Source organism: Phalangium opilio, unplaced genomic scaffold, assembly GCF_054372755.1.
Source record: "Phalangium opilio isolate 3A_F unplaced genomic scaffold, DU_Popi_V2 ptg000105l_1, whole genome shotgun sequence".
Lineage (NCBI taxonomy): Eukaryota > Metazoa > Arthropoda > Arachnida > Opiliones > Phalangiidae > Phalangium > Phalangium opilio.
The window spans coordinates 10,729,687-10,751,348 of NW_028324207.1; the positions used below are offsets into that span (position 1 = coordinate 10,729,687).

General features: G+C 35.9%; 2 protein-coding genes and 1 long non-coding RNA gene across 3 annotated transcripts; 1 reads left to right on the forward strand and 2 right to left on the reverse strand.

Annotated features, from left to right (window-relative positions):
- Positions 1-1,945: 1,945 nt before the first annotated feature.
- On the reverse strand, positions 1,946-7,881 carry LOC149629945 (uncharacterized). Its single transcript, XM_089851626.1, has 4 exons — positions 6,688-7,881; positions 5,164-5,287; positions 4,980-5,035; positions 1,946-3,971 (listed from the first exon to the last, which is right to left on the reverse strand). The coding sequence occupies exons 1-4, from the start codon at positions 7,696-7,698 to the stop codon at positions 3,834-3,836; spliced, it is 1,329 nt and encodes a 442-aa protein (XP_089707752.1). The 5' UTR covers positions 7,699-7,881; the 3' UTR covers positions 1,946-3,833.
- Positions 7,882-7,971: 90 nt separating this feature from the next.
- On the reverse strand, positions 7,972-9,232 carry LOC149629946 (uncharacterized). The gene is made up of 3 exons (XR_016374405.1): positions 9,167-9,232; positions 8,423-8,570; positions 7,972-8,330 (listed from the first exon to the last, which is right to left on the reverse strand). It is a non-coding gene; the product is annotated as an uncharacterized LOC149629946 (long non-coding RNA).
- Positions 9,233-9,402: 170 nt separating this feature from the next.
- jagn (jagunal) lies at positions 9,403-11,600 on the forward strand. The gene is made up of 3 exons (XM_089851627.1): positions 9,403-9,447; positions 9,508-9,599; positions 11,020-11,600. The coding sequence occupies exons 2-3, from the start codon at positions 9,511-9,513 to the stop codon at positions 11,501-11,503; spliced, it is 573 nt and encodes a 190-aa protein (XP_089707753.1). The 5' UTR covers positions 9,403-9,447; positions 9,508-9,510; the 3' UTR covers positions 11,504-11,600.
- Positions 11,601-21,662: the final 10,062 nt, after the last annotated feature.

A 21,662-nucleotide genomic window follows, 5' to 3' on the forward strand; every position in this document is an offset into this window, starting at 1 on the left:
CAGAGTTATGAGCCTACAAAGTTTAGTGTAACGCTAATCCTATGGAGGAAGGTATGTTTGTGAACATTTTGCTTAATTACTCGGCCCCTGTTTGTCGTAGCCCTAAGTTTCAAGTATGGTTGGATGGGGGATAAATTGGACTAGGGTCAGTATGCATAACTGTGGACACTTTTTGCATAACCTTGAATAACTTCCGTTGCTTATACCTATAACATACTCAAAGAACATCCACGTATCTGTAATAGAACCAGAGTTATGAGCCTACAAAGTATCGTGTATGCATTTGAAAAGGCATTTTTAGAGTTTTGGGCATTGAAAAGGACATATTAAGAAGCGTGATCAGAATGAGCAAAATTTCAATGAGGAAAAGTTCGTAAGATATATTGGCTACAAACTGGAGCTTGTCATGAAGTAACTGAAGTAGGTCATCAGGCCCGTAGCCACGGGGGGGCACCAGGGGGCAATGCCCCCTCAAAAATATATCCTGCCCCCTCAAATAAGATTTCGGTTTGCCCCTAAATGCCCCCTAAAAATTTTCCAATGCCCCCTTATCAAATTAACTTTTTATTTTGGTACACAAATATTAAAACTATTTAGAATGTATATCAACATATTTTAGACTTTATTGTCTTTATCTGTGTATATTCCTGATACACTTGAATTTTTTTTAGCTTTTGTCGTTATCCTTGATATATATCGCTGGTTTTGTCATCCAGGACCAAAATATTATGTCGGGGTACAGCGAGGGGTCGGGCGTTTTGGAAAAAGTGTTCGGGATTTCGAAATCCAATTTGATTTCTTCGGATTCCGTTTGATTTCAGAATTCGATAAAATGCAATGAATTTCATCGAATTTTGAGATTTTTCCCATGATTCCGTCGGATTTTGCTATTTTCTCGTTATTTCGACGGATTTTGCGATATTTCCATTGATGTCGTTGAATTTTGAGATTTGTTACGTGATATCCTCGGATTTTGAGAATTTCCCCTTGATTTCGTCGGATTTTGTGATTTCTTTGGATTTTGGATTTCGTGAATTTTGTAATGGATTTCACGATTTCTTTACTGATTTTGTGATTTCGCTTCTGATTTCGTGATTTTTATGTTGATTTCGTGATTTCTTAGTTGATTTTGTGTTTTTTTCCTGATTTTATGATTTCTTTAATGATTTTGTGATTTCGTTGCTGATTTTTTATTTGATTTCAAAATCAGCATTGATTTCGGATTTCTTAAGTTGGATTTCACGGGTAGCGTACGGGAATTAATGAATGACCGACCCCTCGGGGTACAGACTTACATTTGACGCCTCAACAGCGACTTGCGAAGTTGCGAGGCAAGCTTTTCTTGCCCTACTCGCGTATTTTCATTTTAACGACGAGCTATGTCACTTGAAAGAAAGTGAAACTTAACTTCCCTAGCCTACGAAAAAGATCTGACTTGAAATATAGATTTAGAATTGTTTATTAACAATTTATTTTTTTTAAACTTTTTAAAAAAAGTTTGATTTTCAATTGTTAAATGAGTGTCAATAATGAAATACCTGCGGAAATATTTATTGTCTGACATTTTGATATTTATGTTATTCTACAAAAAAAATTCCATTTGCCATGCCCCCTCACAGAAAAATACTGCCCCCTCTGCGTAACGTTTCTGGCTACGGGCCTGTAGGTCATAGATTCTCGTAAAGCGACACCTGGTGATGGCGCTGACTAAATAGGAGCTAGATGGAAGTCCTGCATGCAAAATTAACCACCACCGAGTGTACTAAGGACTTCAATTGACTCGCTTGTCGTCTCGAACTGTAAGTCTCTATAGCATAGCATTACGAAGTATAGAAATTGTCGACGGAACATATCACTTATAAACTTATGATAATATGTATGACAAAGAACTGTTACTGTATGACATCATTGACATGACGAAAGAATGAATTAAAAACCAAGCAAATTCTTTTAACTTAAATCAATTTTTAATGGTAGAATAATTCATAAAGGAAATATCGCCGTTTTACATTGATGAAACTCCTATAATAATAATAATAACCTTACATTATTCTTTTAATTTTTTTTTTGTTTACCAACTATTGACTTTTTTTTTCTTTATTTTAAATTTAATTTCATCTTCGCGAATAATTTATCTAAATTTACATAATAATGGCCTCAACAAAAAAAATGCTAAAACACGCCACAAACTCAATCTCTAGTTCGGAGACTTCAAAAAAATTAAAAAGAAACTAACATTACAAGCCAAAATAAGAAAGAGAAAATTAAAAATTTTCCTAAAAAATTCCCAATACTCGACTAAGAAACGTAATTCATTCGTTTATTTGCTACTAATTAAAGGGGTTGTGAACTATTTCGAGCATAAAATTTAATAAATTAGAGAATGGCTACTAAATCTGAATTTAGTAGCCATTCTCTAATTTATTAAATTTTTCCTGATCAAAGTTTTCTAGCAATTTGACTTAATTTGCTAAGCCTTTATTTAAAACTTCATCATAAAGTTACAACCAATCAAAAAACCTTCCTTATACATTAGAGGCAGTTTAGTAACCTTGTTAGAGCACCTAAAATGAAACGGCATTATGCTCCTCTATGCACAGTTAACACGGAGTGCCACTACTCTGTCCAGCCAGAAGGGGTCACACTATTACTTTTACAGACCAAAAGCGCGCAAAAGTAAAAACCTTCCTTATACATTAGAGGCAGTTAGGATAACTTTAAAAGTTCTAATAGAGTATTAGCACCCACATAAAACGGCATTATGCTCCTATGGATAGTTAACAAGGAGTGCCACTACTCTGTCAAGCCGGCCAGCCAGCCAGAAGGGGTCCGACTATTACTTTTACAGACCGAAGCGCGCAAAAGTAAAAACCTTCCTTATACATTAGAGGCCGTTAGGACAACTTTAAAAGTTCTAATAGAGTATCAGCACCGCCATAAAACGGCATTATGCTCCTCTATGCACAGTTAACATGGAGTGCCACTACTCTGTCAAGTCAGCCAGCCAGTCAGAATGGGCCAGACTATTACTTTTACAGACCAAAATCTCGCAAAAGTAAAAATCAGCAGAAATTTTTTTTAATTTTGATTTACTACTAATATAAATTTGTATAATTAAAAATTCATTAATAATAATCTCGTTTCAGACGGGAAAATTGGGAATTTTTTAAGAGTTTAAAGTTAATCTAAATTATTTAATAAATTCAACAATATTTAATTAGAGAAAAATTGAGAAAAGATCACTCGGTTCACTTGTTTTTGTTTTTCTTTGCGTCCATTTTGTTATCTTTAATTTGTTTCACACGATTTTGATTGAACTAAAAAGCTTAATTAAAACTAATTAAAGAAAAAAAGAGCGCTGATGTCAAGCCTAATTAGTAATTACTAACTTTTAAATCACTTAGAGGGTCTTTAAAGAAGGCATCAGGGGGAAGGTACAAATTTTAGTTCAGAAAAACTTAGGAACATTTTTTTTTCTGAAAATTAGCACTTCCGAAATCTCGGTAAAAACAAGGACTATAGGTGTCCAGTCCCACCTCAATTTCGATTTCTGTGTCACGTGGTGGTGCCTGTGACAGATTTCAAATAATTTTTACCCACCCGCCGATACCGACTTTACAGTCCCTTTAAAATAGAACCATAAGTGCATAATGATAAGCCAAAGTTACAATTCTATTTAACGTTATTATCGACTTATGATAAATAGAAGTAGAATTAAAAAGAACTCAGGAAGAAATTAAGAAGAAGGATACATAGTGTTAGCGCGCGGCCACCGACACTGTTCAATTACTTTTAACTATTTATTTAATTATTTATTCGAAGGTATGTCAACCTTATCGCAGCCACAACTTTAACCGTAGAGCGTCAACTCCGTTCAAATAGTATCGAAAGAGACGTTTGTCTCGAACAAAACCCAAATTTTCGTAAAGTTGTAACGCAGATTTGTTAGTTATCTCCGTTTCTAATACAACCTGAAAATAATTCAGACATTAATAACTCTAATTAGTTTTCTAATTAACAAAAAGGTGGTGGGACCTTAACACTGCAGTATTGGCAGTTGAGTTTTAGTCAAAAATGTAACTTCTATGACCGATTTTGGCCCATGAGAGACACCCCCCAAAAAATTACGATTGATTGGAGTGTTTTAGGGATGACCCCTTAAAGGAAAAGTTCAGGTAAACATAAAACATTATGCCTTAAATGAACGACCTTTATTGAATATTAATAGAAATAAACGATTTCTTAGGGCAAAATAATTAGTATTTAATTAATTAAACATGACGAGGACTACTGCCTCGCCATTGGTTTAATGGCGTCTGCTAAATCAAACCAATTACCCCCAGGGCCGGAAATAAGCACATGCCACTGGATATTGTCCAATAAAATTTTACAATATACCATAATTTCTTTTAAAAACTAAAGGGGTCACTGGACTGCCTGACTGTTAAATTTTTCCTTGGTTTTGACAGCTTAATATTTAATTCCTTTTATATTTAGAAAAAGCAGCCGTTCTTTTAAGGTATAATCAGTAATGTCACGTGACCTTTCCCTTTTATTAAATTAGAATTCTGTCTCTTCAGTTTCTTATGTTAAATTTATTTGGTCATATCCAATCATAACTGGGTTGAGGGGTATGCCCCTGGTTTTCAAAATGTCATGGAACAGTTTTGACTCACAATCGCCCCATTGAACCATCCTAAGACCATTAAACACAGACGGACTGGATTGGAGATAGGGGGCGTGGTTCTTTAAGGGCAGCGCCTCTCTAGCGCCACGCAGCGACCATTATTGAAACTTCGACTCAAACCATAGCCATGAGTTGAACTGTTTCGGGATTTTCCAGCTACGGGCAACGACAGGCGATGACATTAGAAGAACCGGGGTTTTAGCTTATGATTCCAGTCCATCTGTGTTTTATGTTCTTCGAACCATATCCCACTGTTCTATAACCCTTTTTGGAAGACCCCCGTGAAACTTACTTCGTCAGCATCATCGGCAATCATAGCTTGTATTGCTTTTAAGACTAGGTTTGAACCTGATTACAGAAAAAACAGAAAAAGATAATTAAAAACTACATATTTTTTAAAATAAATCATGCAGAATCCCTGTACAAAAGTTTATAGCAACGATAATTAGACTTGACCTAGCGAAAGATATAGTTACCAATTCGTTTTTTTCTATAATTTTTGTCAACGGCCAACATGGCAATGTATCCTCTTCGAATATTCTTTTTGTGCATATCAAGCTTGCAAACTATCGCTCCCACACACGCTTCCTCAATCAGAGCCTGAAATAAACACGCAATTAATGTTAATTAATTTTTCCCCGTATATGGAGTATTTAACTATGGAGCAAATGTTAACGAAGGAGTGGAAGGGGGGGGGGATAAATAGGACTATAACATACTCAAAGGACATCCCCGTATCTCTAGTAACCAGAGTTACGAGCCTCCAAAGTTGGGTGTAATGCTATTCCTATGGAGGGGTTTGTTTGTTAATGTTTTGCTTAATTACTCGGCCACTGTTTGACGCAAAGTTCCCTGATTTCCCAGCTGAATTTTACTAAAAAGTCCAAATTTCCCTGAATTTTACTAAAAATTCCAAATTTCCCTGAATTTTACTAAAAATTCAAAATTTCCCTGAATTTTACTAAAAATTCCAAATTTCCCTGAATTTTACTAAAAATTCCAAATTTCCCTGAGGTTTTTGCCAACTATTTATTTCCCTGATTTTTCCAAGTTTGTATGAACCCTGTGACTCTGATTAAAATAATTATAATAATAGTAACACTAAAAATGGGCTAGTTCTTTGGCATAATACGTTCAACTAAAACATAATAACTTTGTGGTAGAAGATCGTGGCGCCATCTAGCAGACGCCACTTTCAATATGACGTCATCTACGCAACTTTAAAACAAATGGGATCATAAATAAAAGGCTCAATTCCCATCCACCAGGCGTCCCCCAATCAGTAGGTTTTTAGCGACACTAAGAGGTCAAGGGTCAACCCATTGCCTCCTTTTTCTATTAAGGCTCGTGCAAAAATCAAAAATAGATCATAGCCCACTCAATAACAAATTTTTGGGCGCGTATTCTGTCGAAATGACGTCACGTAAACATCTACTACGCAATAATAAAAAAGCCCCTGAACAGGGCCGGAAATAAGAAATATTTCTTATAGGACATGTGTCCAGTGGTACCCCCTGTTTGACTGCATAATTTCTAGGACATAGTCCACTGGAGTGTGCTAAAATAGTCTGATATCTCCATAGTCAAGATATCAAAATTAGTAAAATTTATTGGTCAAACTGTCCAGTGACCCCCTTAGTTTTTGAAAAAATTATGGGACATTTTAAATTTTATTGGACAATGTCCAGTGTCCTGTGCTTATTTCCTGCCCTGCCCCTGAAAATAAAATTTGGCAGGAATATGCTGGTAAAAAGCGCCACCTGTGTTAAATGTTAGGCAATCCTACACAACCGACTACGGAAAAAAAACCTTTGAAAAAGGGACTTGGCAGTACTACGTCACGCAACGTCAGGCTACCTTCCAGTAGTGCTAAAAAACATACCAGGAGGAGGGGTTTATATAGCTCTCATTCTGTTAAAAAACCATACCACAATGGCGCTGGGGGCGGAGTTAAGCCCGAATTGCCAAGTCCCTATTGTTAAGATCCTTATGTTTCTTACCAAATAACAAAGATGAGGCCAATTATGAATGAAGTATCGATAAGTATAGACAGAATAAGGTTCCGACAGATCCTTCTGTATCAATCGCATGATATCAGGCATTTGCGTCTCAGATTCGTAGCCGACATAAGTGACCGTATCCAAAGTATTCTGGCTTTGAAAGGTCTTTCTACGCGCCTCGTTAAACACCCGCTCGGATACGTAACTAACAAAGGCCTGCGGTCCTCCGTCAGCATCAACCTCTCTAGAGGACTGACAATACTGAGGATGCGGAGGATGATGACTTTGACAACAATTTAAGAAACCATTGACACCGTTAGCCGTTGTCGTCTGCTCGGGGCAACAAGAGGCGGCGGGGAAAGGCTTAGGGTTAGCGCAATCGCTACTACTACATTTGGCAGACGACGTTCCTATCTCTAAGAAATCGCAGCAACGGTGTTTACTCAGGCACAAATTTGGCATCTCACCAACGAGAGAAGCGGAGGGAGGATATTTGGGCCCGCAGCCATTTAATTTTGAAATGGCTTTCGTCACTAGATTAACTTGTTCCGTCGTTTTTGCGTCTAAAGATTGTCCTAATAGTAGTTTATCGTTTAGCTGCCCTATCAAGCTCAACCCTTCTTTTTCTAATAATAAGTCCCGTTCGGGGTCACGGGGGTCATCACTCGAGCTAGTTTTAGTCCTGGATTGATGTTTACGCGAGCTACCACCATAGTCCTCCGATAAGCCAAAGCTACTCCGCGTAAGAACGTCCGATTCCTCACGCGATTGAAACGTGTTTCTAGACGTTGTCGAAGAGGTCAAAGGTCGTTCGTCGCCCGTATTAATATTAGCTAATCTGGTTGCGTAATTATCCAGTTCCAAAGTCGTTGAGTTGTTACTAGTGTCCGAGTGGCTGTCCATTCCGCAATACGTTGAGGATGCGTTAGGCCTTGGTCTCCTCGTAAACATGTCTATGATTTCCATTCCTCGCTCGTCGACACTCCCGCCGCATTCCAGCGCGCCTTCCATACCCTTTTTTAATTATTAATGACGTAATTCAGGTAATTTCTGAAGTGAGCAACCTAATACCATAACTCGTATGTTAAGAAATTAAAGATTTTATGTTCATTTCGATGATGATTCACACCGTGCACTCGTTCCAAAATTCTCGGCCATGACTTTCAGAAAGGAAGTTACTACACTACACTCCCCAATCTTTCCCCCTGCTCTTTCCGCAACTGCGCAGATTAGATAACACCCAGGAAGATTCTTTAGTAATGTCTGGGAAAGGCCATAGAAATAAAATAAATATTAATTAATTTGTCAAGGGACGGCTACAGATTAAAATTTTTATTTCTAAATGAAAATGCATTTGTTAATTTATTTATTTTTTATTTATTTATCGTTATAAGCATGTGGCTTAGATGGGAACTGTGGTGAACAGATACAAGAGTAAGGAAAGACATTAAAAAATAAAAATTTGGTAGACATAAAAATTAGAAATGACGATCCAGTTGGGACTTGGGAGTGTGTGGCGCACTCCTGTAAGCAGGGTGGGAAATATGGATTTTTTGAAACTGGACATTAGGCCAGCGTCCCCCCGCAGGTTTGGAATAATCAACTGGTCCATGACCATTGACCAGGACACGTCGTCTGCTAAACTAATCAAGTGGATAATTAAAATATTTCAGTTAATGTCTGAACTCTGGATACCCTTAAATTTTCTTAGTGGTCCCGTGGACCACTGACCCACCCTCCGGTTTAATTTTTAAACTGGACCAGGCATTTTTAAACTGTTCATTTGCCCTGTGCCACCGCCTTATTTTCCACGCTGCCTGTAAGCCAAATAAACTCCAACCAACCAGAGCCCACTCGATCACGCGCTCCACGACTCAAGCTGGCTATAAATAAATTATAAAAATGCCCTTAATGGTCCAACGAGGTACTTCACGAGGTAGATCCCGTAATTTATAAATAAAGTTTGACAAAATATATTAAAACTCGGTGCGTAATTTTTTTTATAATTAAAATGCAGAAATTATTTCCGGAATGGGAATATATATCCAAAAGAAACGGTTTGAAGGGCCTAATGGCCTTCTTATTTATATTCGTTCCACGCCGGAAAACCCGGCTAAAATAGCTTCAATCATAATTTAGACATAGCCAGGGATAAGGGAGTTGAGATGGATTGGAAATGATGATGGGCGACCTGCGGCACCGTATCTCTCCCAATGTACCTCGCGCACGCCCCTACCCTTCGGTAGGCGATTGCTAAGTGCTGCCGCATAGCGCCATTTATTTGTACGAGAGCTAGTTTCTATTTTTACAATTTCATCCAGTACGAGTGACGTACGACCCTACCTAACCGCTGAGGATGATGGGAGGACTACGGTGCCGTAGGTGGGGGTACACAGGCAACGCTATAGGTATGGGGGTTTCCACTCCATTCCTCTCTCCTTCAAGATTTAGCCTGAAAAACCGATCGAAATATACATACCGAAAAAAATAAATATCTGAATTTAAAAAAGTTTATGTGTCACCCTCCCTTTAGCCCAATGTTTCGCGACGGAACAAATTAGGTATAACTTTTTCCAGACTCGAGGAAGTCACGCTTGAGTATGGGGCTAATGAGTAATGTGGAAGAGAGCCAAAAGGCGCTTAACCGTCGCTAGATGTCGAGGGGATAGGCACCTGTAAAAGGCAAAATAGCGCGTTGCCGGAAGTTACCCTTGGGGTCCCCGTATAGGCGCGCAAAGGCATCCCGCTGGGAACTTTTCGGTACGACGACGTAAGCCTTTTCTAGGCCAAGTTTGGGGCTAAATATAATTATTGTTTCAGATCATGGCTTCCCAAGGCGGACCAAGAGCACTCGGCACCGATGGAAGCGACTTCAATCATCGACAAAAAGTCGCCACACAGTATCATGCCAGGTACGTCAATGGGGGGAACCGCGAGGAGGGACAAAATCGGTCCACGTAGCCACCCCAAATATTTTGCAAGTATAGAGACTCTAGAGAGAGAGGGGAGGGGGGTCAGCTCCGGGTTCGAAGTTCGAGAAGGAGCCTGCATGCATGGTCAATGGAATTATTTTTGCGGATTGCACTATTTTGAATAATTTGCATGCTGCATGAAATTACAAAATAATGCTTTATTGTAATGTCTCAATATTGAATACTTACCTGAGAAATAAATTAGTGAATTAAGTTTTAACTAATTGAAATAAATGAAAATAATGCTGAAACTTAATTATAAAATGCATAATTGAAGGGATTAAAAAATAAAATCATTAGCAGTTGAACTATATTTGACACCTTTGATTAGCTCCTTCAAAAACCGGGTATTCAAAAATTATTTTACCCTTTATATCTAAAAATTAGCACCTGTGAAATCCTATTATTTATTAATAAAAATCCCCAATAGAATCCTATTATTTATGAATAAAAATCCCCAATGGAATCCTATTATTTATGAATAAAAATCCCCAATGGAATCCTATTATTTATGAATAAAAATACCCAATAGAATCCTATTATTTATGAATAAAAATACCAATAGAATCCTATTATTTATGATGAAAATTCCCCATGAAAATCCCCAATAGAATTCTATTATTTATGATGAAAATCCTATTATTTGTGAATAGTTCCATTTAAATCCTATTATTTATGAATAAATTAGTTCCATTAAAATCCTATTATTTATGAATAAAAATCCCCATAAAATCCTTTAAAATATTAATAAATAGTTCAATTAAAATCCTATAAAATCATAATAAATAATTCAATTAAAATTTAAAATCCATATTATTTATGAATTAATAGTTCAATTAAAAATTAAAATCCTATTTTTATGAGTAATTAGTTCCATTAAAATCTGGTTAAATCTGAAAAAGAGTTCAAATAAAAAAATATAAGTTAAAATTAAAGGATTTAAATAGTTCTTAAAAAATCCGCTAGAGGTTCGTCAGTGTCAGGGACTCAGGGGTGCAAGTTACCAGCTGGAAAATAAGAATATTTTTGAAACTAGTCCATGGGACCAGTGACCCCCCCCCCTCCCCTAGTATCCGAAATAAACTGGTCTCTGGACTGGTCCCCTCCTTTGTTCTCCTATACATTTTACAATTAAAAATCTGGTCCGAGGACCAGTCCAGTAACCCCCACTTCTTTTAAATTTAAAAACTAGTCCAAACAATTATTAAACTGGTCCCGAGGACCAGTCCAGTAACCCCCACTTCTTTTAAATTTAAAAACTAGTCCAAGCAATTAAAAAACTGGTCCTTGGACCAGAGGAAGCACCGCAACTAGTAAATAAATGAATGAATGTATTAACAGTAATGTTTTGCGTTTGCAGCGCTCTGTACAAATCTCGATTTCGTTTTTGCATCTTCTCTCACTTCATCCTGTTCCTGGTGCTGAGTGCCAAATTGTTAGAAGACGTCCTGGATCGTCTGGACATCTTTATCCTGGAACTGGAAGAGCTGTACATCCCGAAACCCATGCTATGGGAATGGATGTGGCTGTCGAGTCTCTTGTTTACGTTCTTTGGCTTATCGGGCGCTCGCAAAAACAAAACCGGCTCCATGAAGATCTTCGTCGGGGGTAGCGTCATATTGGGCCTTGGTCCCGTGTTTTTCGCCGCCATCTACTACGCTAAAGACATGTGGCAATACGTAGAAACCAGAGACAGTTCGGGACTGGAACGATGGCAGGGATATCCCATCGCCGTCCTGTGGTACGTCTTTCTAACGGCCGCCTTTCAAATGCACCTCTTCTCCCTTTATTTCGCTATTAGGTTAATCAAAGCGTGGAAATTACGCGGAAAAAAATTGAAATAAACTCATTAATTAATAAAAATCATTAATTAATTATTAAATAAATAAATGAAACACATTTAAAAAAAAATAAAAAGCGATTTATCTTTTCAGTTTCAAATTAATTTAATTATTTATTATTTATTTATTTAAAGGAGGGCGGGGACTATCACCTGAAATTCATTTGTGTTGTCTTAATTTTAAAGTTTCAAAGCTACGGCGGATTTATACACTAATGTAAATTGCCCATATTAAAAACGTAGTCCTCATATATAGCTATCTCAGTTGTGACGTCAGTGCCTAAGTAAAACGTCACGGGCTTAGCTTTGGCAGTGGGCGGCCATGTTTGGTACCGCAAATAGCATGGGTGACGTCACACTAAGGCTTCTGAGATGGCTCTATATTCTGGCGAAGTAGTCCACTTAAAAACACGATTTTTTAAGGCGGATTTATACAGTAATGTAAATTTCCCATTTGAAAAAATAGTCCGTTTATATACTCTGGCGAAGTAGTCCACTTAAAAACATCACATGGAAACACAACTTTTTATTGTACGGCGGACTTATACAGCAATGTAAAGTGCCCATATGAAAAAAAGTACTTTTTGTTTTTAAATTCTGGCAGTTTGTTCATTTACACGTAAAATCCAAAATTTTTGTTGTGAAGTGTCACGAAGTTGCAATAACTTAGGCGGATTTATACAGTAATGTAAATTGCCCTTATGAAAGAAGTAGTCTTCAATTATAAATTCCGGCCTGAAATTTTTTGTTGTGAAATGTCTCAAGTTGCGGACTTATACAGTAATGTAAATTGCCCTTAGTGGTTAAAAACATTTTGCTTTAAATTCTGGAAAAATTGTTAATTTTCACGTGAAAACCGAAATTTTTGTTGTGAAACGTCTGGAAGTTTAAAAAACTTGGGCGGATTTATACAGTAATGTAAATTGCCCTTATGGAAAAAACGTATGGCGAATTCCACTGGGTCCTCCCGGAGCGCTCCCATGGAGCAATAAACATGGGAGGAGTAGTTGCCGGATCGTTAAAGACTGTTTTTCCGTAATTGGGGTCTCTCATTTTTATTGCTCCATGGGAGCGCTCCGGGAGGACCCAGTGGAATTCGCCAGTAGTTTTGTTATTTTAAATTGTGACAAAATCATCCACTTATCAAGTTAAACGTGGAACATTTTGTTCATTTAAAACTTGGCCACTTTACTGGGTGAAAAATTAAACTTAAATGTTTCAGATGATAGTCCCTCTTTAAAATCTATTACTTAAAAAATATTAATATATTTACCACCAATTTTTACTGGTTTATTAAAAAAACATTGTTAAAATTCCTAAAAAAACTACCCAATCGTTAAAATTTGCACCTATGAACATAATACCATTAAAACCCTTGCTTTTGTCTTCCTAAGTAACCTAAGACGTTAGGCCTACAATGTTAATTTACATTGAATTCCAAACCAGAGAAAAAACTCTGAATTAAAGTCATTTCAATGATGTAAAATCACTTTAATTAGGGTTAAGTACGTGGTTTCTCCCCCGAATTCAATCCACCTTATTCCCCATACGCGTGCCAAGGCTTAACGGGCTTTATCTTAGATTATCTAGCTAATTAAGAAATCTTTGTTAAAATTATGCGTCGTCTGCTTTGGAGTCTCTTTGTTAAAATTATGCGTCGTCCGCTTCAGTCTTTGTTAAAATTATGCATCGTCCGCTTCAGTCTTTGTTAAAATTATTTGTCGTCCGCTTCAGTCTTTGTTAAAATTATGCGTCGTCCGCTTCAGAGTCGAAATAATGAATAATTTCTACAGTGTAGCAGACGATGCATCATTTGGACCCCGTCATGCAGTCTGGGAAATAGGAATTTTTTTAAACTGGTCCTTGGGACTAGTGAACCCCCCTAGTGTAAAAAATAATAAACTGGTGCCGCCTTTGTTCTCCTATACATTTGCAATTAATAAACTGGTCCAGGGCCAGTAACCCCCACTTCTTGAATTTAAAAACTGGTCCCAGCAATTTATAAACTGGTCCTTGGACCAGTAACCCCCACTTCTTGAATTTAAAACTGGTCCCAGCAATTTATAAACTGGTCCTTGGACCAGAGGAAGTGTGCTGCTATTTCCCAGACTGGTACTGTCATGTGTGAGCTAAAATTAGCGCGTTAAGCCTTGGCACACGTATCGGGAATAAGGCGGATTTGAAGACGCTTAAATTTGCGTGAAATTATTATTACATGACGTAACATGAATTCACGTGAAGTCATTCAAAATAAATTAAAGACGCGTGAAATCAGTGGGGATTTTACTCAAACTGGTTTTTTTCTGCATTAATTTAAACACGATATCATTAAATAATTTTAATTAAGTGAAATTAAGTGCTAAATCTAACCCTAACCAAGGGATTATTTCCTCAGACCAACATACCCTTCTCCCTTTTAAAAATACCAAACCCAACGTGAAAAACCACAACGCAATAATTAAGAAAATTTTGCGACTTTAGAAAAGCAATTTTAAACTTAAAAATTTTCAGAAAATTCGACTAAAATAAAAATCAGAAAAAGATTGTGTGCAGTGCAAATTTTTAAAACTATGCAATTTTTCATCGCTTTCAAATAGGCAGCCTTAACTCAAAAAACTTTTAAATTTTAATCAAAAATCTGAAATTTGAATTCCAAAAATTATTGAATGAAAAAAAAAAAATGTGAAATTTCATTGAAACAAAAATATATTATTTTTCAATGGAATACCATGTGAAATTTCAATGAGAAAACAAAGTGAAATTTCAAGGGAAAAACACAGTGAAATTCCAATGAGAAAACAAAGTGAAATTTCAAGGGAAAAACACAGTGAAATTCCAATGAGAAAAACAAAACAAAGTGAAATTTCAATTAGAAGAATAACGTAAAATTTCAATGAGAAAAACAAAACAAAGTGAAATTTCAATTAGAAGAATAGCGTGAAATTTCAATTAGAAGAATAACGTGAAATTTCAATTAGAAGAATAACGTGAAATTTCAATTAGAAGAATAACGTGAAATTTCAATTAGAAAATTAACGTGAAATTTCAATTAGAAAATTAACGTGAAATTTCAATTAGAAAATTAACGTGAAATTTCAATTAGAAAATTAACGTGAAATTTCAATTAGAAAATTAACGTGAAATTTCAATTAGAAAATTAACGTGAAATTTCAATTGGAAAAATAACGTGAAATTTCAATCAGAAAAATAACGTGAAATTTCAATTAGAAAAATAACGTGAAATTTCAATTAGAAAAATAACGTAAAATTTCAATGGAAAAATAAAGTGAAATTTCAATGGAAAAACAAAGTGAAATTTCATTGCAAAAATATATTATATTGCAATGGAAAACCATGTGAAATTCCACTGAAAAAGTGAAATTTCAAAGGAAAAACAAAGTGAAATTTCAAAGGAAAAACAAAGTGAAATTTCAAAGGAAAAACAAAGTGAAATTTCAAAGGAAAAACAATGTGAAATTTCAAAGGAAAAACAAAGTGAAATTTCAAAGGAAAAACAAAGTGAAATTTCAAAGGAAAAACAATGTGAAATTTCAAAGGAAAAACAAAGTGAAATTTCAAAGGAAAAACAATGTGAAATTTCAAAGGAAAAACAATGTGAAATTTCAAAGGAAAAACAAAGTGAAATTTCAAAGGAAAAACAATGTGAAATTTCAATGGAAAAAGATGTGAAATTTAAAAGGAAAAAATGTGAAATTTAAAAGGAAAAAATGTGAAATTTCAATGGAAAAACAAAGTGTAATTTCAATGAAACAACCAAGCATAATTTCAATTGAAAAAATGTGAAATCTCACTGGAAAAACAAAGTGTAATTTCAATTGAAAAAGTGTGAAATTTCAATTTCAAATTTTAACAGAAAACAAATCTGCTCATTATAATAAAATTCAAGCCAAAAAAGAGCCCAGTATTAAAAACAAATTTATCAATTTAAAATTAGTTAAAAAATAAAATTCAATTTAAAACAATATATTAAAAAAAGAATGTCGTGAAATTGAAAAATAAAATACTCGTGTAAATACTTGAAAAAAAAAAAAAAAATACAAATTTTAAAGAGTCTACTTGTTTATATATTTCTATTGGTAGACCCCCCCCGTTTTGAAATCACTCAAAAATTAGCTTAGCGATATCATACTTACGTCTTTTTAAGTGAAAATTTCACTTTTGTGCGTGAAATTAAATATTTCCCACATCGTGTGAAAATTTAACGATTTTTGTCCGTGAAATAAAAGAATGACTTGGAAATCAGCTACCTCACAAGTCAGAAGAGCTGAGTGTTTATTTAATTATTCCTTAATTAGAAATATTAATTAGAATTAATTTGCCACTAAAATACAGTAGAAAACATTCCACCACGTAATTTAGGGCAAAATAAATTAAATTTAAGTTTAAAATTGAAAAAAGGTGCTTAAATGTGTTTTAAACCCCTTAATTACCAACCAAATTATGCAGTAATTAAGTTACTGATTTGTATAGATTACAGTAATTACCGTGGTAATTTATCCCAGTATATTACAGGTGCTAATTACCAATCACTTTGAAATTAAATATGTTTTAAACCCCTTAATTACCAAAAAAATTATGCAGTAATTACGTTACTGATTTGTATAGAATACAGTAATTACCGTGGTAATTTATCCCAGGTGCTAATTACCAATCACTTGGTAATTTAAACAGATGCTGGTAATTGTTTAAACCCCTTAATTACCGAACAAATTATGCAGTAATTAAGTTACTGATTTATATAGATTACCGTAATTACCGTGGTAATTTATCCCAGTATATTACAGGTGCTAATTACCAATTACTTTGTAAAAGACTTAACAATATTTCGGTCACAGAAAAATTATATTTCCCAAAGCAAAAGTCAAATTGAACGTTGACCTTATGACCCATTAGACTATTGTATTCTTGTTTTGATCGAGGGCAGAATTTCGGTTAAAAATGATGTGCTTTGACTCGATTCCCGACAAACTGTCTCCTAATAAATTTTTTAATAAAAAAATAAAAATGGATAGTTTTAATTAATTTTGGTTTTTAATTATTAATTATAAGTAACTAGCTGTTATTCCCTTGGCGGCGTCGCTCGCGTGTAATAAGAACTTCCATCAAAATGTTATAAAGAATGTGTGGGAGATTTTACTGATTCGACTAATATGCTTGTTGTAGTCGTACCCTAGGAGCGAATTAAGGCCCTCGGCCTTGCCCGTCAGCCCCTCCCTAGGGACACGCATTTTTCATTATTACTTTTCACGCGGACATTATTCCATAAAGAAGGTTTTTTAAGTTTTTGTCCGCCATTTAAAAAGATGGCGTCAAATCGAACCCAAAAGACCGCATTCAGCCCATCTGTAGCTTAAAGTGTACTAAATATTTGCGAAATCGGTTGAAACGCGGGTCGGACTTTGTTGCATAGAGAAGATTTTTCTTACATTTCAGGGCGCCATTTATTAAGATGGCGGCGGATTGGGGGGGGGATCTTTCTTAGTACGCGCCTACTACTTATTAAGAGTAACTTTCCTGCAAATTTTCAGCCTTCTAGGGCAAGCGGTTTGGGTTCGGTGTTGATTATCACTCAGTCAGGACTTTGATTTACATAGATATAGATAGTGCTGTTAAAAGCAAGATCTTAGCAATTGACAAGTACTGTGGCGGACTACTACAAAAAGTAGTACTAATTAGCACATTTTGTATAATAATAGGGCTGTGCGAGCCTTGAATTTTTGGTTTCGAGTCGAGTCTCGAGTATTGAAATTTTCCCTTATCGAGTATCGAGCCGAGTCTCGAGTACTCGAATCGAGTATCGAGTAGTTGGAAAATTTGTTTCGAGTATTTATCGAGTAATTGGGAATTGATTTTGCAGTATTTCAGCACTTTCTGTTAATTTATCGCTCTCATAATATACATTTAGTGTAATTTTGATCATCGACAACTACTTCAAATAATTCCCGGACGGTATTAGTCTTCTTCCCTTTAAATTTAACAAACTTAATTCCTAATTTTCATGTTCTTCGCAATCTCATTCCTCACCGAAGTCACTAGCCATTGTTATACTTCGAGCAAAGTCTCAAACGAAAATTACTAAGCTGAATTTAAAAATAAATAAAATAAAAGAACAATAATAATAGTCAACGCGCCTTTAACTGTATTTCACTACTTTTACTTCCACTGTTGAACCAGCCAGGAGCTACTACCCCATTACATTACACTGGCATTATGATCTAAACTACCCAATCAGCACTGACTTGCGTCTGTTAACCATAAAGAGTGACTTTCTAGTAGATTTTTAATTTTTTATAGCTACTACACCCCATTTTCAGAGCTAAAGGCCTTCCAAAAGCAGGTTCGAGTATTTATCGAGCCTTGGCTTGATACTCGAAACTTTTTCGAGTCTCAGAAAATCTCTTATCGAGTATCGAGCCGAGTACTCGGCTCGATACTCGATCGAGTACTCGAGTCTTATCGAGTACTCGCACAGCACTATATAATAAATTTAATGATAAGGTGCTAATTACGTTACTAAAATTATCTCAATTAACACTTGCCATTTTAACTTGGTTAAAGGGAAGATAACCTTATTTTGGTAGGAATCCAACGAGGTCTATATTCCCTTTAATTAAAATTTTAATTGGGAGTATTTTGTTAATTACAGTTTAAGCCTTTTCAAACAATAAAGAGAAAATTTTTTTTTAAATATTTTTCCCTCGAAAAAGTGACCTAAAATTAGTTTCAAATAGACTAATGACACCCCATGCTAATTCCCTATAGCGATTATTAGTCAAATAAAGGGTACTGCCATTACTCTAAAGAATGAATAGACTAGTGGCACCCCATGCTAATTCCCTATAGAGGTTATTATAAGGCAAATAAAGGGTGCTGCCGTTACTCTAAAGAATAAATAGACTAATGGCTCCCCATGCTAATTCCCCATAAGAGTTTATTACAGTCGAAGTTATACAGTTCCCATTACTCAGGCTGACAAATAGGGCCTGTACTTGTGGTCCTCTCCTTTGCATTAATGGAATGAATCCTCCTAGTCTGAAATCTATGTATTATCAAAAGTAATATAAGAAACCTCCCTTCGGGAGGAAAGTATACAAAGGCGAATTTTTTGCGATACATCCTCGTACCGCGAATGTCCCCGCGCACTTATACGGCCGTAAACAACGTTTAAAAAATAGGGCCGCGCCGCGTAGAGCGTAGGAATACATTCTCTGATCTCGCGTTTGCGTCGGCTGCTTAAGCGATTGCGTCGGCTGCTTAAGTGATTGCGTCGGCTGCTTAAGTTCGTCAATTTCACAAACTCATTGTAATTTTAAACTTTTTCAATGAAATAATTCATGCAGTATTTTTAGATTTTGATGATAATAAATCATTAATAGACAGGCAGTGACTAGATTATAGGATTTTCATAGGTCTTTGCATAAAATTTTAATTAAATCCTTACCTAGCCAAGGTACATGACTAACACTATACATAGATAGATTTTAAAATGGTGTTGTTATCTATCTCGAAATTTTATTCTTGTATTCATAATTTTCATCATCTTCAAACTAGATTTTACCGTATGTGAATATTTATTAGTAAAATCAGGAATCATCCGTTTCTTACGACAGACGGCTAAGCAGACTACACTAGTTTGAAGCGCTTTTTCCTCTTTCCTTTTCCAACGACCATATCGAAGGACTACCGTACCTTGTCCATGAGCAATAGTGTCTGAATATGGTATTTGGCGTTTCGAGGATGTATCGCGTGTTTTAACGTTATGGCTATGGCGCCTTGTATACTTCCCTCCCGTAGGGAGGTTTCTTATATTACTTCTGGTATTATGGAATTGACAAAGCAATGGCACCTCATATTAATTTCCCTTACAGTCAAAGATGAGGGCTGCCATTGCTCTAAGGGCTTTCAGGGTTTGGACACAATTTTTTTAAATTGAAAATCATTGACTATTCCAGCTTATCCCTGACGAAATTTTGAAACCAATATCCCCCTGACCATTTTAAGAAAGTGTTTACCACAGCCCACTTCATGGTGACACCTGCTGCCCATATTTAGCATATTTCTCGAACAGGGTTCGTACGGAACCTGGAAAAGTCAGGGGTATGAAAAATAGGGGAAAAGGTCAGGGATTTGAAACATTTTCGCAAAAAGTCAGGGATATGTCATAGATTTTGTTTGGTATATCAAACCATTCTTCATGCAATGTTAAATATGAGCCTGGTGTGATGAAGTTGGCTCTGACAAACACCTTAAAATGGTCAGGGATATAGACAAAATTTGGTCCAAGATAACCTGGAAAAGTCAGGGATTTTCAATGTAAAAATTTCGTACGAACCCTGTTGAAGCAATCATGGTTTGATACACCAAACAAAATCCCTGACCTTTCCCCCGACTTTTTTTAGGAAAAAGCCTTAAATCCCTGACTTATTCCCAAATCCCTGACTTATCCGGGTCTCGTACATAATCCCCCTGGACATAATCCCCCCGGACAAAATCCCCCTATTTTGGATTTGTCAAGACTTTTTCCCCCCGATTTTAGACGTGTTTGTACAAAATCCCCCCAGAGAAAACGTCCAGGACAAAATCCCCCAAAAGGAAAACTGTTCAACAAAATCCTACCGAAAGGATCATTTTATTGAAAATCCCCCAGATAATAGGCATTTAGAAGTAAAGGTAAACGGAAGCCCAAATCCAAAGGTTATCTTTAATAATAATGCAAAAGTATAATTCACAAGAGTGAAAGGTATTGCAAACAATGTTCCTAAACCAAAAGAAGTAAACTACTGATTTTGTTTTAACTTAATTCCAAAATTCCAATATTTTGGAAAAGGCGGCATTTTACGGTTAGTCAGCAATATTTTGGAAAAGGCGGAAATTTATGGTTAGTCAGCGATATTTTGGAAAAGGCGGAAATTTATGGTTAGTCAGCAATATTTTGGAAAAGGGGGAAATTTATGGTTAGTCAGCGATATTTTGGAAAAGGCGGAAATTTGTGGTTAGTCAAAAATATTTTGGAAAAGGCGGCAATTTATGGTTAGTCAGCGATATTCTGGAAAAGGCGGCAATTTATGGTTAGTCAGCAATACTTTGGAAAAGGGGGAAATTTATGGTTAGTCAGCGATATTTTGGAAAAGGCGGAAATTTGTGGTTAGTCGGCAATATTTTGGAAAAGGCGGAAATTTATGGTTATCAGCAGTATTTTGGAAAAGGCGGAAATTTATGGTTAGTCAGCGATATTTTGGAAAAGGCAGAAATTTATGGTTAGTCAGCAATATTTTGGAAAAGGCGGAAATTTATGGTTAGTCAGCGATATTTTGGAAAAGGCGGAAATTTATGGTTAGTCAGCGATATTTTGGAAAAGGCGGAAATTTATGGTTAGTCAGCAGTATTTTGGAAAAGGCGAAAATTTATGGTTAGTCGGCAATATTTTGGAAAAGGCGCAAATTTATGGTCATCAGCAGTATTTTGGAAAAGGAGGAAATTTATGGTTAGTCAGCGATATTTTGGAAAAGGCTGAAATTTAGGGTTAGTCAGCGATATTTTGGAAAAGGCGGAAATTTATAATTAGTCAGCGATATTTTGGAAAAGACGGAAATTTATGGTTAGTCAGCGATATTTTGGAAAAGGCGGAAATTTATAGTTAGTCAGCGATATTTTGGAAAAGGCGGAAATTTATGGTTAGTCAGCGATATTTTGGAAAAGGCGGAAATTTATGGTTAGTCAGCAATATTTTGGAAAAAGCGAAAATTTATGGTTAGTCGGCAATTCATACTATTTTCTCCATCATTGGTTCCGCTTTTCCTCGTAGGGGGAATACTACTATTTTTACTACTATCCTACTAAAAAAAATTCCACTGTGGAAAACGACCTCTAAAATAGGAATGACCCCTGAAGGGTTCGTCTCCAAGGTGGGGATTTCGTTCCGTAAGCGGGGGATTTTGTCTCCAATTTGGGAGGGATTTTGTCTCCAGTTTGGGGGGATTTTGTCTGCAAATGGGGGGATTTTTTCTTATGCCCATTTGGACGGGGGGAAATTTTTGGGGGGATTATGTCCAGGGGGATTATGGGAGTCACCCGACTTATCCAGCTTCCATATGAACCTGGTTTTTTAAACTCAATGATAAAATAAGCAGTACAGAATAAAG